This window comes from Neomonachus schauinslandi, chromosome 12, assembly GCF_002201575.2.
Source record: "Neomonachus schauinslandi chromosome 12, ASM220157v2, whole genome shotgun sequence".
Classification (NCBI taxonomy): domain Eukaryota; kingdom Metazoa; phylum Chordata; class Mammalia; order Carnivora; family Phocidae; genus Neomonachus; species Neomonachus schauinslandi.
The window spans coordinates 69,596,588-69,613,622 of NC_058414.1; the positions used below are offsets into that span (position 1 = coordinate 69,596,588).

The window sequence follows — 17,035 nt, forward strand, 5'->3', positions numbered from 1 at the left end:
ATGTGTTTTTGCATTTATTCTATTAATATGCTATATATTACATTAGTTGGTTTTCATTTGTTAACCAAGTTTGCATTCCTGGGATAAATCCCACTTGGGCATGGTATGTGATCTTTTTTATATGTTGCTAGATTTAATCTCCAGTATTTTGTGAGGAATTGTTTGTGTCTATTTATGCCAGTCTGTTTTTCTCCTTTCTTATGAAACCTTTGCTATTTGTATCAAAGTACAACTAGCCTCTTTGAGTTTGGAAATTTTCCCTCCTCCTTATTTCCCTGCTCATTATTGCTTTTCTTCTATTGTTTTGGGTGTAATTTGCTCATTGTCTATTCTTATTATGCAAGAAATTTACATTATTGATTTGACACTTCTTTTCAAATATTGGTATTTAGAGCTATATACTTATTTTTAAGTATTGTCTTAACTTCGTCTTACACATTTTGAAGTGTGCTTTTTTCATAAGGGGTTAAAAAATTTTCTAATTTGCCTTGTGATTTCTTTCTTCTTAGTCTCATAGATTAATTGTAAACATGTTATTTAATTTCCAAGTATTTGGAAATTTCTCATTTGTGCTATTGATATTTGTAATTGAATTTAGGTCAAAGGACATACTCTGATTGTTTTATGGTTTACCATATATGGTCTGTCCTGGAGAATGTTCCACATGTACTTGAAATGACTCTATTTCTCTGTTGGGTGGAAGGTGCGTGGTTTTATGCATCTTATTATAATCTATATCAGGTTAAATGAATTGATAGTGTTCAATTTTTCTATATCCATTTTTATTTTTATATCTATTCATTCTATCCACTATTGAAAGTGGGGCACTGAAATCTCTAATTATAGTTATCTATCTGGTCCTTTGAATTTTGTCAGTTTTTATTTCTTCTGATTTGAGGCTCTTTTGTTAGGTGAGTATAAATTAAAAATTGCTTTCATGATATGTAGATGCCTATTACTATAAAATATATCTGTCTTTAGTAAGAATTCTTAAAGTTCATTTTGTCTTAATGTAGCCATTCCAACTATATTAATATCCTTTTATTTTCAACTATTTGTGTCTTGCAATATGTATTATTTCTCTTATAGATGGCATATAACAGGGTAGTGCTTTTTATTTATTTATTTATTTATTTTTTGTTTTATTTACTTTTTATTTTCATTTAATTTTTAAAAATTTTTAAAATTTAAATTCAATTAACATATAATATATTACTGGTTTAAGAGGTAGAGGTTAGTGATTCATCAGTCTTATATAAAATACCCAGTGCTAATTATATCACATGCCCTCCTTAACGTCCATCGCCCAGTTACCCCATTCCCTCCACCCCACCCCAGCAAACCTCAGTTTGTTTCCTATGATTAAGAGTCTCTTATGGTTTATCTCCCTCTCTGATTTCATCTTGTTTTATTTTTCCCTCTCTTCCCCTATGATCTGATTTGTTTCTTAAATTCCACATATCAGTGAGGTCATGATTACTGTCTTTCTCTGATGGACTTATTTCGCTTAGCATAATACCCTCTAGTTCCAGCCACATTGTTGCAAATGGAAAGATTTCAATTTTTGATGGCTGTGTAATATTCCATTGTATATATAATACACACCACATCTTTATCCATTCATCTGTCGATGGACATCTTGGCTCTTTCCATAGTTTGGCTATTGTGGACATTGCTGCTATAAACATCGGGGTGCATGTACCCCTTCGGATCCCTACATTTGTATCTTTGGGGTAAATACCCAGTAGTGCAATTGCTGGGTCACAGGGTAGCTCTATTTTCAACTTTTTGAGGAACCTCCATGCTGTTTTCCAGAGTGGCTGCAACAGCTTGCATTCCCACCAACAGTGCAGGAGGGTTCCCCCTTTCTCCGCATCCTCGCCAACATCTGTCATTTCCTGACTTGTTGATTTTAGCCATTCTGACTGGTGTGAGGTGGTATCTCATTGTGGTTTTGATCTGTATTTCTCTGATGCTGAGTGATATTGAGCATTTTTTTGTATGTCTGTTGGCCATTTGGATGTCTTTGCAGAAATGTCTGTTCATGTCTTCCGCCCATTTCTTGATTGGATTATTTGTTCTTTTGAGTGTTGAGTTTGTTAAGTTCTTCATAGATTTTGGATACTAGCCCTTTATTTGATAAGTCATTTGCAAATACCTTCTCCCATTCTGTCAGTTGTCTTTGGTTTTGTCAACTGTTTCCTCTGCTGTGCAAAAGCTTTTTATCTTGATGAAGTCCCAATAGTTCATTTTTGCTTTTGTTTCCCTTGCCTTTGGAGATGTATCTAGCAAGAAGTTGCTGTGGCCGAGGTCAGAGGTTGCTGCCTGTGTTCTCCTCTAGGATTTGGATGAATTCCTGCCTCACTGAGGTCTTTCGTCCACTTTGAGTCTATTTTTGTGTATGGTGTAAGGAAATGGTCCAGTTTCATTCTTCTGCATGTGGCTGTCCAATTTTCCCGACACCAATTGTTGAACAGACTGTCTTTTTTCCATTGGATATTCTTTCCTGCTTTAAGATCAGTTGACCATAGAGTTGAGGGTCCATTTCTGGGTTCTCTAGTCTGTTCCATTCATCTATTTGTCTGTTTCTGTGCCAGTACCATACTGTCATCATGACTACAGCTTTGTAATAGAGCTTCCAGTCTAGAATTGTGATGCCACCAGCTTTGGTTTTTTCCAACATTCTTTTGGCTATTTGGGGCCTTTTCTGGTTCCATACAAATTTTAGGATTATTTGTTCCAGCTCTGAAGTTGATGAACAAATCCAGCATTAGGATTAATACAAAATCTTCTTTCTTGAACATAAGCAAATGCATCTCTCCTGGAGATTCCTGCATTTCCATGGACAAGAACTTTTCCTCCAGTTTGTAAGCTTCCATCAATAAATTCTTTAGTCATGGGAAAATAACGTATTATATTTTCAACTGGATTATCTGCAATATCCAAGACTAAATATCTAAATAATTGTTGAAAGTTTGGTTTAACAAAGTTTGCTTCAATATTTTGTCTTATGCATATTATATGGGTTATTCCATATTTCTGCAGTATAGGTAGCTTGCTTTTCAGAGCAGAAGAATATGGACCTAAAAACAATCCAGGTAAAATTTCCTGCATCTCTCGTCTCATAGGGTATGTCCATCCCTCGGCGTCGTCTTTGCACTGCGGGAGGGAGGGGAACTCCAGCTTCACGTCCTCCATGGTCCCGGCCCCGGGGCTTGTCGGGTAGTGCTTTTTAAATCCAGCCTGACAACTCCTTTTGATCAGAGTGTAATCACAGTAATGTAATTATTGATTTTGTTGGAAATATGTCTGTATTTTGCTATCTGCCTTCTAGATGTTTCATGTATTTCTTGTTTATATGTTCCTCCTTTGTGGCCTTCGTGTCAAATATCATATATCATTTAAATTCTTTTGCCAATTTTTTTAAAGTACATTTGTGGAGTTATTTTCTTAGTGGTAGTGTTAGAGATTACATATGTCATAATTTATCACAATCTGTGTCAGGTTAATATAGACTTAATTCTGGTAAAATAAAGTAATTCTGCTCCAATACAGCTTCTTTTCCTTCTTCCTCCTTTGTACAATTATCATCGTATAGATCACTTCATTTTAGTTTACAAACTCAGCAATAAGGGTTATAACTACTGCTTTATATAATCTCATGTTTCTTTGAGTAAGTAAAAGAAGGGAAGAAAAAATATTTATACTCTTTATTTTTGGTACTTACCCACATATTTACCATCTCTGGTGCTCCTGGTTTCTTATTGTCAATTCGAGTTACCATCCTGAGTCACTCCGATTAGTATGAAGGATTTTCTTTAGTATTCCTTTTTAAGCAGATCTAAGATCTATCACACTTTTGTGGGTACAGAATTCTTGGCTGGTGTTTTTTTTCTTTTCCCCAACACTTTGAATATATTCTTTTCTGTCTTCTTCCCTCCACTGTTAAGGCAATCCTAAGCAAATTTGGCTCCTACTTTCTTTTTGAACTCAAAATCCAGGTCCTTTCTAGCCTACAATTCTGGCCTTTGTATCATCCTATTTTGGACTCTCTTGGTCTGTGTTTCCTATTAGTCCTGAAAATTCTTGAGACTGGGCAATTGTGCCTCCCCATTATACACAGACTGATCTCTGGAAGAAAATAACTTTGTTACTTGTTCATAAAAGCAATGCTATTGCCATGGCTGGTCAGAAAACCGTCATGAGAAAATATAATCGTTGAGTCTTGGCATAATTACCTCTTTCTTTGTAGAACTAGCCAGCTTTCTACCATCCTTTATAATGTTTGGTTTGTAAATACTCTGATAGCAAATTATTAAAGAAACCAGACTTCTGGTTAGATTTAGTTCTTAAGCTGCTAGGACCACTGTCTTCATTTTATTTACCAAGCTATCAAATATAAAAATTAGCCCTGGGGTGTGGGGCTTTTCTGACCCCTACATGATTCATGCAGTCGTGGGTTTAACACAGCTCATTTGTGCATTCAAAGAATGCAAATTACAATCTTTACAATAAGCATTTTACCAAAAATTAAAAAGGGAGTAAACCTATTTTATGTGCTTCCTTGTTAAAAGAAATATTATGTTTAACAAAAATTGGATATCATGGCCACCTCTTTTTAATGGCTCAGGAAGAGTATGTGACTGTCTTAGAAGGCATACTGTTTCATGTAAGTGAACATAATGAGAGACATGGCTGGAATCCATTCTATCCATTAAGATCCAGTCAGGAGACAGTCACACTAGCCATTTAACAGAGAGAATATAACACAAAAATTACCAATTAGGTATGAAGTTAATTATGTGACCAAAAAGACAAACAGAAAAAATAAGGAAGCAACTACAAGAAGCAGCCGCCACCCCTAGGACTGGGTAAACAAAGGGAAAGGTGACTGTATGAAAACTTAAAAGCTTGGTGAAGAAGCCACATGGAACTGAAACTCAGATTTCTAAAGAGGGGTCTCCACGCCACTGGTCCCGGGTATCTCTGAGGAAGTGTGCTTATAAGAAGTGTTGTTAGGGTTGTGCAAGTGTATGTTATGGGAAGGAACTGCCATCTTGGGGTGCAGAAGTGTTGCTGGGTTGATGCTCCCAGGAACAGAAAGCACACTGAGAGCAAGTAGTTTCTTCTTTCTCCTTCCGCCTGACACTCTCCTTCTATCACCTCCCCATGCAAACACACACCCCCCCCACACACACATTACTGCCACCATCACATACCACCCCACATACATACCACATACACATATACACATACCACATACACATATTACCAAACATAAAAACACACGACCATGTACACACACACCACACACATCACCATATACAGACATCACCACATAGACACACCACATATACACAAACACCACATACACAACTACTACAAACACTGACACACCCACACACTGCAGTTGGTAGAGCTTAATAGGGAGCCAACTAGCAAAGCAGAAATGTGGCTTGCAAAGTCCACATTCTGACATCAGGTAACCCAGCAGAAGGGTAGATTTGGTGCTGAGAAACAAAAACTTAGGAATTGATATAGTCATTTAATTCTCAATAAAACCTTTCCCCTATCTATCCAGTATCTTTGTTTCCTATGGACTTGAGATCACCGGGATATTCCAGTATGAATTAATCAAATGTTATTGTGGTTTATGGTTTCCTGTAATATTAACAAAGGTTGAATCAAATTCGACTCGACTTCCTATTATTTGGAGGGATTAGTAGGAAAAAAGGGAAGGCGTTACTCTTCGTTTCCATAATGGACCTAATTTTATTGTTAACCACCTCAAGTATGTTGGAGGTGTATGGAGTGTAAATTGTAAATACATAAAACTAAGCTGTGCCAACTAATAAGATTCCCAACAATTCCCTAAATGTCTAACCTTGGGAGGGGAGTGCAATTTTAATGGTGGATATTTCAAGTTAGGCAGCAGGAGATGATGGAAGAAAGAAAAGACTGTGTGAGCTAACAGACACAACATTTCTTCAATCTCACCTGCATTTCTCAATCACCCAGAGGCCACCAGCCTAAATGTGTGGTGCCTTCCAATTTCTGGACGGAAAAGCCACTTTGGAGATACAGAAAATGACCAAGGACATATGTATCTAAAGTAATAGAGCCAAGATTTCTTTGAATTAAGAGAAAGGTGGAAATAATTTTATTCTAAAAGCCTGGAATCCGTCACAGGGAATGTTAGATTGCACAAAGAACAATCTTTGGTGCATTAGAAGGAGTCTTTAATTACTTTTTCCCCTTTCTGTTTTTTTTTAAAGGTTTTTTTTTTTTTAAAGATTTTATTTATTTATTTGAGAGAGAGGATGAGATAGAGAGAGCATGAGAATGGGGAGGGTCAGGGGGAGAAGCAGACTCCCTGCTGAGCAGGGAGCCCGATGTGGGACTCGATCCCAGGACTCCAGGATCATGACCTGAGCCGAAGGCAGTCGCTTAACCAACTGAGCCACCCAGGCGCCCTACTTTTTCCTCTTTAACCAAGATTTTAAAAACTAACAGCATCTTTGTTAATTTAGTTGTGAAAGAATCTTTAAAATGGCTGTAAAGATATATACTGATAGATCTTGTTACGTGATGGTACTTAACATAAAACACATGTTTTTACTTTATGCTAAGGAAAGCTTGCTACATACGTGCTTTTAAAAAAGCATAGAGCCTTCCTCCCAGTCATAAAAAAGTGTGGTCTATAAATTCCAAAGGATCTTGAAACTCTTGTTACATTTAAGAGTTTTGAAGAATTCATGAAGCCTGGGTGGCTCAGTTGGTTGGGTGACTGCCTTCTGCTCAGGTCATGATCCCAGGATCCTGGGATCGAGTCCCACATCGGGCTCCCTGCTCAGCGGGGAGCCTGCTTCTCCCTCTGCTTGCCGCTTCCCCTGCTTGTGCTCTGTCTCTCTCTCTCTGACAAATAAATAAATAAAACCTTAAAAAAAGTAAGAGCTTTGAAGAATTAGGGAAATGTAGGCTATACTCCATATTTTATAAGAATGGTGGGGTTTGTGGGTTTTTTTGGGTTTTGGGGTTTTTTTTTGTTTGTTTTTTTTTTAGGAATGGTGGTTTTCAACATAACATAATCTTGCAGAAGAAGGGAAGGGTAGACTGGTATGGGCTATTTAAAACTTTTCCTAGGTGACTTTGATATCTGCCCTCCCCTCACACACCAGGTTTACAACCAGTGGAAGAAGGAAACATGGTGGTGGAGAATTGGAATTTCAGAAAAGATGTTACCCCTCTACAAAAAGATTTTCCATCTGATATTTGTGATTTTTTTATTATTTTGCATTACAAACTGTCTTAAATAACAATAGGCAGAGCACTAACAAGCACCACCAAAAAAAAAAAAAATTTCATTGATAACAGGGGATTAAAATGGCCCATCAAGGGGCACCTGGGTGGCTCAGATGGTTAAGCGTCTGCCTTCGGCTCAGGTCATGCTTCCAGGGACCTGGGATTGAGCCCCGCATTGGGCTCCCTGCTCAGCGGGGGGCCTGCTTCTCCCCCTCCCTCTTCTTCTCCCCCTGCTCATATTCTCTCTCTTTCTATCTCTGTGTCTCGAATGAATAAATAAATTTAAAAAACCTTTAAAAAAATAAATAAATAAAAAATAAAATGGCCCATCAAGGCAGGCAGCTCAGTGTGACTGGAATCTGTCACAGGGAATGTTAGATTGAACAAAACAGTAAAATAGGAATGAAGACACAATGTAATTAGGCAAGGACTAGTCATGCTGAGACAGGGCCAAGGGACATGGAGATCAGAGCCTCTGGGGCTGCCCAAAGAGTGGGGTACAGGAGACAGAGGACCTGCCAAGAGCAGACAGCTGCTCTGGGAAAGGGCACTTCTCTGGGGGACAGGGCCCTGGATACAGGCTCTTGTTCCTAACTTTTCTATAATATAGCTAAAAAATTTCATCCTGCCAGGTCAGCAGCCCAGCTGAGGGCTTTTCCTTTTCCTGATGAGATTTGTATTCTACTCCTGCAGTTCAGACTCCCTTAACTTTGAAAAACAGGTCTTGAACCAACCCAATATCCACATTATCTGAACATTATTATCCCGTATTTCTCCTGTATTATCTATGTTAGAAAAACTTAGAATAACTTTGTTGCTGCTATCTCGTTTTGCTTTTTGTTTTGTTTTGTTGTTATTATTTTTTTATTTCTAAGTAAACTCTGCTCCCAACATGGGGCTCGGGCTCATGAGCCTGAGCTCGAGTCACATGCTCCACTGACAACCAGCCAGGGGCCCATGTGGTCTCAAGTTCTTAAGGTAAAACTTTTCATGAGAAAATTTATAAAAAGGATATAGAAATACGTTAAACCCTTGGCATTTTTAGAATATCTGTGGTGTCTTCTGCCCTCATTTGCAAAATGTCCATGTCATGTGTCTATTTATTTATTTTAAATATTTTGTTTATTTAGTTGTTTGGGGGGGTAGAGAGAACATAAGCAGAGGGGCAGAGGCAGAGGGAGAAGCAGGCTTCCCGTGGAGCAGGGAGCCCGATGCGGGGCTCGATCCCAGGACCCTGGGATAATGACCCGAGCCGAAGGCAGACGCTTAACCAACTGCACCACCCAGGTGCCCCTCATGTGTCAGTTTAAATGAAGATAATCCACTGTAGTCTATAGGGTTGTTGTGAGAATTAAATGAGATGATCGAGTCCTGAGCAAGAATTTAAATGTCAGAGGCTGAAAGTCTACAGGTATTTTTTTAGGAAAGAATCCAGTGAAAGTCCACTAATCCAGTTAATGATTGACTCCATTTTGAACATTCTTCAAGGCTTCCTGTATATACTAGAATTTCACCACATATTCTTCTGCCTTTAATGAAAGAGAACATTTTACACTCAATATGAACACTTCAGTTGAAGAGAGACCGCTTCAGACAGTGGTTAGAATCAGGCTTCAGAGAGAAAGACCACCCAGGTTAGATCCCACCTTTTCCTCCTGAGTGAAGTAGGCAGGTTAGGCTATCTCCCTGCCTCATTTTCTCATCCCTAAAATATCAATAATGATTGTTGAAAAGATTAAATGGGTTAGCATATGCCAGGGCTTTCAACAGAGGTTGGCTGTTGGTCAGTGTTAGCTATTCTGTAGTGGGAAATTAAAAAATATCTCCTAAATCAATCTGGCTTCTGGAAATTTATTTTTAACTTAGTTCCAGTAACAGCAAAGCTAGCCCTAACAGTTTTGCCTCACATTGAGAGCAAACATACAAAACCATGTTTAAAACCTTATTTTCTACTTATTTTTTAAAAAATGACTTAAAAAAAAACTATTCCAAGGAACTCTACAAAGCTCATTGAATTGTTTACTAAGTCTGTGGAATTGGTATCTCCAGAATCCACTTTGAAAATTAATATATTTGGCTCATTTTAATCTGCTTTGTTCTGATGTGCAACAACAAATACCTAGTGATGCAGACGGCCTAACTGTGGGATTGTCAGAAAGCTTAGCTGAAAGATGCCATGGAAACACACTCAAAGAAAGCAATGGTATCTTCATTTTCCAAAAGTATCTTCATGATATGTTGCCAATTTTTAAGGTCATTTCAAGTCAAGTAGCAATTATAGCTGCCACATTTGACATTTCATAATTAGTAATTTGTATCACAAAACAACTCTGGCTCATCAGCTTTTTGTTTCTTTGTGAATTATTCTTTGGGATGCTTTATATAGATAATACAGTGAGCATCACAATGCAACTAGTTCATCTTAGAAAGCTTAATTTAAAATGTATATAAAGAATGGTAGAAGCTCATAAATGATGAGCATAGGCATTAAAAATCAATTGCTGATAGAACTTGGGCATAAAATTAATGAGGCAGTTCATGTTTTCTGGTAATTTTTCATCTATTGCATGGGATTTTCTATTAGAAACAGAGTTTAATGGCCAATGTGTCATCCATTTTTTTTTTTCCTAGTAACAGTTTTTCTTTCTCCAACTTGTTCTCTTGTAATAGTCTTGGGACAAGCTACAGTCACTTCAACATTATATTGTATATTAAAATATAATGAATAAACCAGAATAGAAGGCATTAGAAATTAAACAGTAAAAAAAAAAAAAAAAGGAAAGAAAATAAAAGCGAATGGACCTGAAAATAAGTGACCTGCGGGAAAACCATCAAAGTCTTCCTTTTTTATCATTTGGGCAACAAAGTTCTCATTTTGTGGTAGATAATGCATTCCTCATTTCTGAAAGAGTATAAAAATAGGTTGAATACTTTTAAAAAGCAATATGGTTGGACTATAACTGTGCTGTGTAAAGAATCATAGCCAACATCAGTTTTTTCCTGGGAAGTCATTAAAAGAGAATTGATTAGCAGGTTTGATATTCTTTGGCATAAATTAGATTTTATTTTGGACAAATCTTGGCTGGAAATGAATTTGCAAATTAAAATGTCTTCTAATGTAATTACATTGTCTTCTAGTATAAATCATTTCAGAAATGAAAACTCTAGTTTTAACAAGAAATGAATGCATATTCGTAGCAGAATTAGATGGAGATCCAAATAGAAACTGAAATGCATATGCATTGTAGACCACAAATGGAAAAATATAGGATGCATAGCACCTCCAAAATGCTTTGAATATGAGTAGCTGCACACAGGACTATAGGCTAAGTTTGGTACATTTGTTTTAAGGATCTATTTGTTTGTAACTTGAGAAATCTCAGGAATCTGAATTTTTGAAAAGTGGGGTTTGTTGCAAAACTTCTGTCCATCTGTTTCTTGTAGGCATTTAAGAACTTAGGATATATTTAAATAACATGACTAATGTGTGTTTACTAAATGGTGGAAACTGTGTCATAGTGGGATGTATGTTGAGGTTGGGATGAATTTGAACTGGTTTGAATCCTGTTTTGTCATTTACTATCTGGGCAACCTTAGGCAAGCCTCATCTCACCTTACAGGTTCATGGTGATGATAAAAAGACAGGATAGATGAGAGTGACTTTCTGGTGCTCTGGGTTCCTGAAATATTCAAGAAGTAGTGATTTCTAAACTTTATGGGATCTTATTAAAAAGGATGTCTTAGGACAAGGCAAACAGTTTGACTAAATCAGTTACTCTCTTTTCTGTCATACTCCCATGTACTCTCCTCAAAATCTTAGAATACTAAATGTGGGTTTAAATCTACCTTCTGTCTACATATCATGCCTTTTTTATGTTCTGTTTTCTCCCTTTCTTGCTTTCTTTTGAATCACTGTTTTTGTTTTTTTTTTTAATTCCATTTTTTTCTTCTGTCAGCCTGAAAATGTTCCCTTATTTTATGGGAATAAATTTATGCCATTTTTTACACTAGAAATTACAAGTTAATTAATATTTTAACCCTACCACAGGAAAATACAACTAATATGCTATTATTTGCATATGTTCTTTATTTTCATTTTCTCTGTATTTTACACTCCCCAAGACTTATTATTATTACTTAACATAGTCTGTGTTCATTTAAATTCACCCACTTGTATATGACTGTCTTTGGAATTCTTCCCTTCTATAGTCAGTCTTCTAACTGGTGTCCTTTTCCTTCTGCCCAAAGAATACACTTCCTTCCTTCCTGAAGATCTGCTGGCAGCAAATTCTCTCAGTTTTTGCCTATAATGTCCTTACTACATCTTCATTCCTGAAGGATATTTTTGCTGGGTATAGATGTTGGTCATTATTTTCTCTCAGCATATTGATTATATAATTTTTTGTCCTTTGGTTTTTCTTGTTGCTGTTACTAAAACAAAGCTATTAGTATACATTCTGCCTCTTTGAAGATACTTTTTTTTTTTTTTAAATCTAACTGCTTTAGATTTCTTTTTGTTTTTTTCCTGCAATTTCATTATGAAAGTCTGGATGTAGACTTTTTAAAAAAATTTCAACTTGATCTGAATCCATCACTAAAATAATTCCTTTTCACATCATAGCTAAAGTTATAAGATCACTCCTAGTTAGAAACCCCCATCTGCAAAAACCTAGTTTTAACCACCATTTTCTACAATCTTAACACCAACTACACTCAAAGAAAACAATTTCTTGACTTATAAAGGGACATTGAAATTTTAAACTTTATTTTCCACCTCTCTTCTGAATGACAGAATGTGAATAGAACACATTACTTTTTTTAGCTTTCTACTCCTACAGGCGGGAGGTTAAAAATGAAGGGTAACTGACTGTCCAAAGATGCAAGAAAAGCAATTGAATGGTTTTATTGATCTCTTTTTGACTATGGAAAGCCTGTTGGGCCTGAAAAACATTGTTTTAATCTACTGTAGCAAGTGTGACCAACCAAAGTGTTGGCAAGTATGACTTGGTGTTAAATGGTTGAATTCATGCATTATCCAGAAGGGCCAGATGGAAAGACCTGAGGCAGGGTACTTCACGTGCTTTAGGGACACTCCCAAGCAATCATGGATTTTGTTGAAATTCTTACCTAGGAGCCTTCTGTCTCAGCCAGGACAAAGCTGTCATCCCTAGCCTATGGTAGGAATGTCTAATTTTAAGTGCCAGAAGAAATTCGGTTGTATCTCTTGGTAAATGGTTCTATTCATAAGGGGCTTCAGTAACTGTATGCAAGCAGAGGAATCATTTCCTAAAGCCGGCCCAGGCATTCTGTTGAAACATTGTCTTCTTCCAAGAGATAGGGAGAATGGTTCCATATGAGGAGGGTCTGCGTTCATTGGTGTGTTGGAAGTTTTAGGCTCTGTAATCCTCCACAAGGGGGACCCCAGGGACCCTGGATTGAAAAATGGTTTCAAGTTTCTCATATATCTTATATATCCTTGAAGAAATCTCTCTGATTTGGTTGTTATCTAAAATATGCCTTTACCATATGTATTAATTGAGAAACTCTTTCCAGATATCATTCGACCTGTAAGTATAGTTAAAAGTGAATTTCTATATTCATTGTATTGACAGTGTAAATAATCTTGCCTCAATGCTGGCTTTACTCTAGCATTTGCTAAAGTACCAGCAAAGCAGGGGTATAAAAACAAAGTATTTTGAAGAAGTTTGATATTTAATAAAAATATTTTTAAATTTCCCTTGTGACTTTGACCCAGGATTTACTGAGAAGTTTGTTACTTTACAGTATTTGGGGATTTTTCTAGATGGCTTTTATGATTGATTTTTAATTTATTTCTGTTATGGTCATAGAAAATATTTTGAGTCATTATATTTTAATGAGTCTTGTTTTTTGGCCCAGCATATGTTCTATCTTGGTGAATATTCTGGGTGCACGTATAAGCCCTTTGGATAGGTAGGTCTTTTTATCAATTTGAAATATCTCTATTTCTGGAAATGCTCTTTGTCTTTAAATTTGCATTGTCTGATACTAACATAGTCACACCAGCTTTCTTATGATTAATAGTTGCATCTTTTCCCCATCCTTTTCCTTTAAAACTATTGGTGTCTATATTTAACATATATTTCTTGTAAACAGCAGCATATTATTGGATCTTGTTTTTCGTCTAGTCAGGTGGTTCTCAACCAGGAGTGATTTTGTTCCCCAGGGCACATTTAGAACTATTTGGAGAAAATTTTGGTTGTTATAACTGAAGGGAAAGGGGTTATGCTTCTGGTACCTAGTGGTAGAAGCCAGGGATGCTAACATCCTTGTAATGGACAGGACAGTTTTCTACAACAAAGAATTATGTGGTCTAAAATGTCAGTAGTGCTGAGGTTGAGAAACTCTGATTTAGTTTGACAATCTCTGATTTTAATTGAAGCAATTAGTCCACTTACATTTAATGTAATTATCAATAAGGTTAACTTTAAATCTGGTATCTTGGTACTTGTTTTCTATTGTCCTATTGGTTCTTTCTCTGTTCTCCTTTGTTACCTTCTTTTGAATTAATCAAGTGGTTTTCTTTTTAGCACTCTATCTCTATTAATTTTATTATGCCTCTTTATTTTAATATATCTTGTTCTTCAAAGTTTTTATGTATGCATGTATTTATATCAGTATGGGCATATAGTTTCCTATTTTACTCAATGGGCTATAGTCTGCTACTATCACTGTTTATTGTTCAAATTATCTCAGCTCTGGCCATTGGGAGTTGCTTCAAGCTGACATTTGTGCCTTTTTAACTGTTACCTCATATTCTTTGAGCATTGATTGCTTTCTGGAACTAATAGATATTCCAGGCTTATCTTGTTCTTTTGCTGCTCCAGCAAAAGTTACAAGAAGTAATCAGTATTTTCTCCAAAGAACCCTGGTTTCTTTTAGTGGAGAATAATTAAGAAGTCACAATATGGGATCTAGGTGTATTCATTGCTTTTGGGGGCACTAGTAATCTCAAGGTCTCTTACAGGCAAAGTTAAGGATTATAGGTACAAAAATACACACACATAAATGTTTAAACATATTTACATCTCTATTAATTTATCTATCAACTACTTCTTCCAACCCAACATCTTAGAGGTCTTTCTAGGTCTATTTTCATATTTGCAATTCTCTTTTGGACAGAAAAATATGTTCCTATCATCCTTAATATATTTTTATATTTGATAAATCTCTCCTGTGTAACCAATCTCCCATTATCCTCTCTCCCCTAGCCCTAGTGTGCCCTTCTTAGCACATGCCAGATCACCCCTTTCTGTGGTTCTAACATGTTACGACATCCCATGCCATGGACTACCCACCCTGCCATGAGTGCCATCCAAGGATTTTTTTTATTTCTAATATATTTATCAGTCTTAGAATATCTATTTGGTTCTGAAATTTCCTCTTTGCCCATTGTATCCATCCTTTCCTGTAAATTCCTCAACACAACTTAGTTTTTTAAAACATTCTTGTCTGCTAGTAACCTGTGTCTGTTGACTGCTTACTCTTTTTTTTTTAATGTTTACCTTCTTTTTATTGTTTATTATTTTAATTCTAGTAAAGTTAACATACAGTGTTGTATTAGTCTCAGGTGTACAATATAGTGGTTCAACAATTCAATATATCACTCGTTGCTCATCATGATGAGTGTGCTCTTAATCCCCTTTACCTATTTCACCCATCCCCCCACCTGCCTACTCTGGTAACCATCTGTTTATTCTCTGTAGTTATGAGTGCTTTGTATTTGTCTTTTTTCTTTGTTCATTTGTTCTGTTTCTTAATTTTATGTGAGTGAAATCATATGGCATTTTGTCCTTCTCTGACTTATTTCACTTAGCATTATACCTTCTAGACCCATCCATGTTGTTGCAAATGACAAGATTTTATTCCTTTTATAGCTGAGTAATATTCCATTGTGTGTGCGCATACACACACCTACACACACACGTATATACCACATCTTTATCCATTTACCTATTGATAGGCACTTGGGTTGCTTCCATAATTTGGCTATTGTAAATAATGCTGCAATAAACATAGGGGTGCATATATCTTTTCAAAGTAGTGTTTTTGTATTCTTTGGGTAAATAACCAGTAGTGGAATGATAGATCATATAGTAGTTCTTTTTTAATTTTCTGAGGAACCTCCATACTGTTTTTCACAGTAGCTGCACCAGTTTGCATTCCTACCAACAGTGCCTGAGGGTTCCTTTTTTCTCCACATCCTCTCCAATGTTTAGTGTTTCTTGTGTTTTTGATTTTAGCCATTCTGACAGGTGTGAGGTGATATCTCATTGTGATTTTGATTTGCATTTCCTTGATGATGAGTGTTGTTGAGCATCTTTTCATGTGTCTGTTGGCCAACTGCATGTCTTTTTTGGAGGAATGTCTGTTCATGCCTTCTGCCTATTTTCTAATTAAATTATTTGTGGTTTTGGTGTTAAGTTCTTTATATATTTTGGATACTAACCCTTTAAATGATATGTCAGTTGCAAATATCTTCTCCCATTCAGTAGGTTGTGTTTTTTGTTTTGTTGATAATTTCTTTTGCTGTGCAGAAACTTACTTGATGTAATTCCAATAGTCTATTTTTGCTTTTGTTTCCCTTGCCTCAGGAGACATATCTAGAAAAATGTCATTATGGCCCATGTCAGAGAAATAACTGCCTGTGTTCTTTTCTAGGATTTTTATAGTTTCAGGTCTCACATTGAGGTTTTTAATCCATTTTGAGTTTATTTTTCTGTATGGTGAGAAAGTGGTCCAGTTTCATTCTTTTGCATGTAGCTGTCCAGTTTTCCCATCATTTGTTGAAGAGATTGTCTTTTTCCCATTGCATAATCTTTCCTGCTTTGTTGAAGATTAATTGACCATATAATTATGGGTTTATTTCTGGGCACTCTATTCTGCTCCATTGATCTATGTGTCTGTTTTTGTGCCACTACCATACTGTTTTGATTACTACAGCTTTATAGTATATCTTGATACCTGTGATTGTGATACTTCCAGTTTTGTACTTTTTAAAGATTGTTTTGACTATTTGAGGTCTTTTGTGGTTCCATACAAATTTTAGGATTATTTGTTCTAGTTCTGTGAAAAATGCTATTGGTATTTTGATAGGGGTTACATTAAATCTGTGGATTGCTTTGGGTAGTATGCACATGTAAACAGTATTTGTTCTCCCAATTCATGAGCATGGAATATCTTTCCATTTGTTTGTGTCATCTTCAATTTCTTTCACCAGTGTTTTATAGTTGTCAGACAGGTCTTTCACCTCTTTGGTTAAGTGTATTCCTAGGTGTTCTTTTTGGTGCAATTATAAATGAGACTTTTTTCTTAATTTCTCTTTCTGCTACTTCATTATTAATGTATAGAAATGCGATGGGTTTTTGTATATTGATTTTGTATCCTGTGGCCTTACTGAATTCATTTATCAGTTCTAGTAGTTTTTTGGTGGAGTCTACATAGTATCATGCCATCTGCAAATAGTAAAAGTTTTACTTCTTCCTTACCAATTTGGATGCCCTTCATTCCTTTTTCTTGTCTGATTGCTGTGGCTAGGACTTCCTGTTGACTGCTTACTCTTGATAATAGGTCTGATTCCTCCCCTCTTGATGCCTTAGAATTTTAAAAAAATGTATTCTGTATTGTATATAAAAGAACAGTGGAGAGTAAAGTGTAAGTTTGTGTTTGTTGAGGGAGTGCATGCCTTTCACTC

At 36.2% G+C, this 17,035-nt stretch overlaps 1 protein-coding gene across 1 annotated transcript; it reads right to left on the bottom strand.

The window, feature by feature from the left end:
• Positions 1-2,730: 2,730 nt before the first annotated feature.
• LOC110588949 (serine/threonine/tyrosine-interacting protein-like) lies at positions 2,731-3,198 on the bottom strand. Its single transcript, XM_044920010.1, has one exon. It carries the CDS (start codon positions 3,196-3,198, stop codon positions 2,731-2,733), a length of 468 nt encoding a protein of 155 aa, XP_044775945.1.
• Positions 3,199-17,035: the final 13,837 nt, after the last annotated feature.

What these genes read in the sequence shown, in the direction of transcription:
- LOC110588949 (XM_044920010.1), bottom strand. Translation starts at nt 3,198, where the DNA reads ATGGAGGACGTGAAGCTGGAGTTCCCCTCCCTCCCGCAGTGCAAAGAC.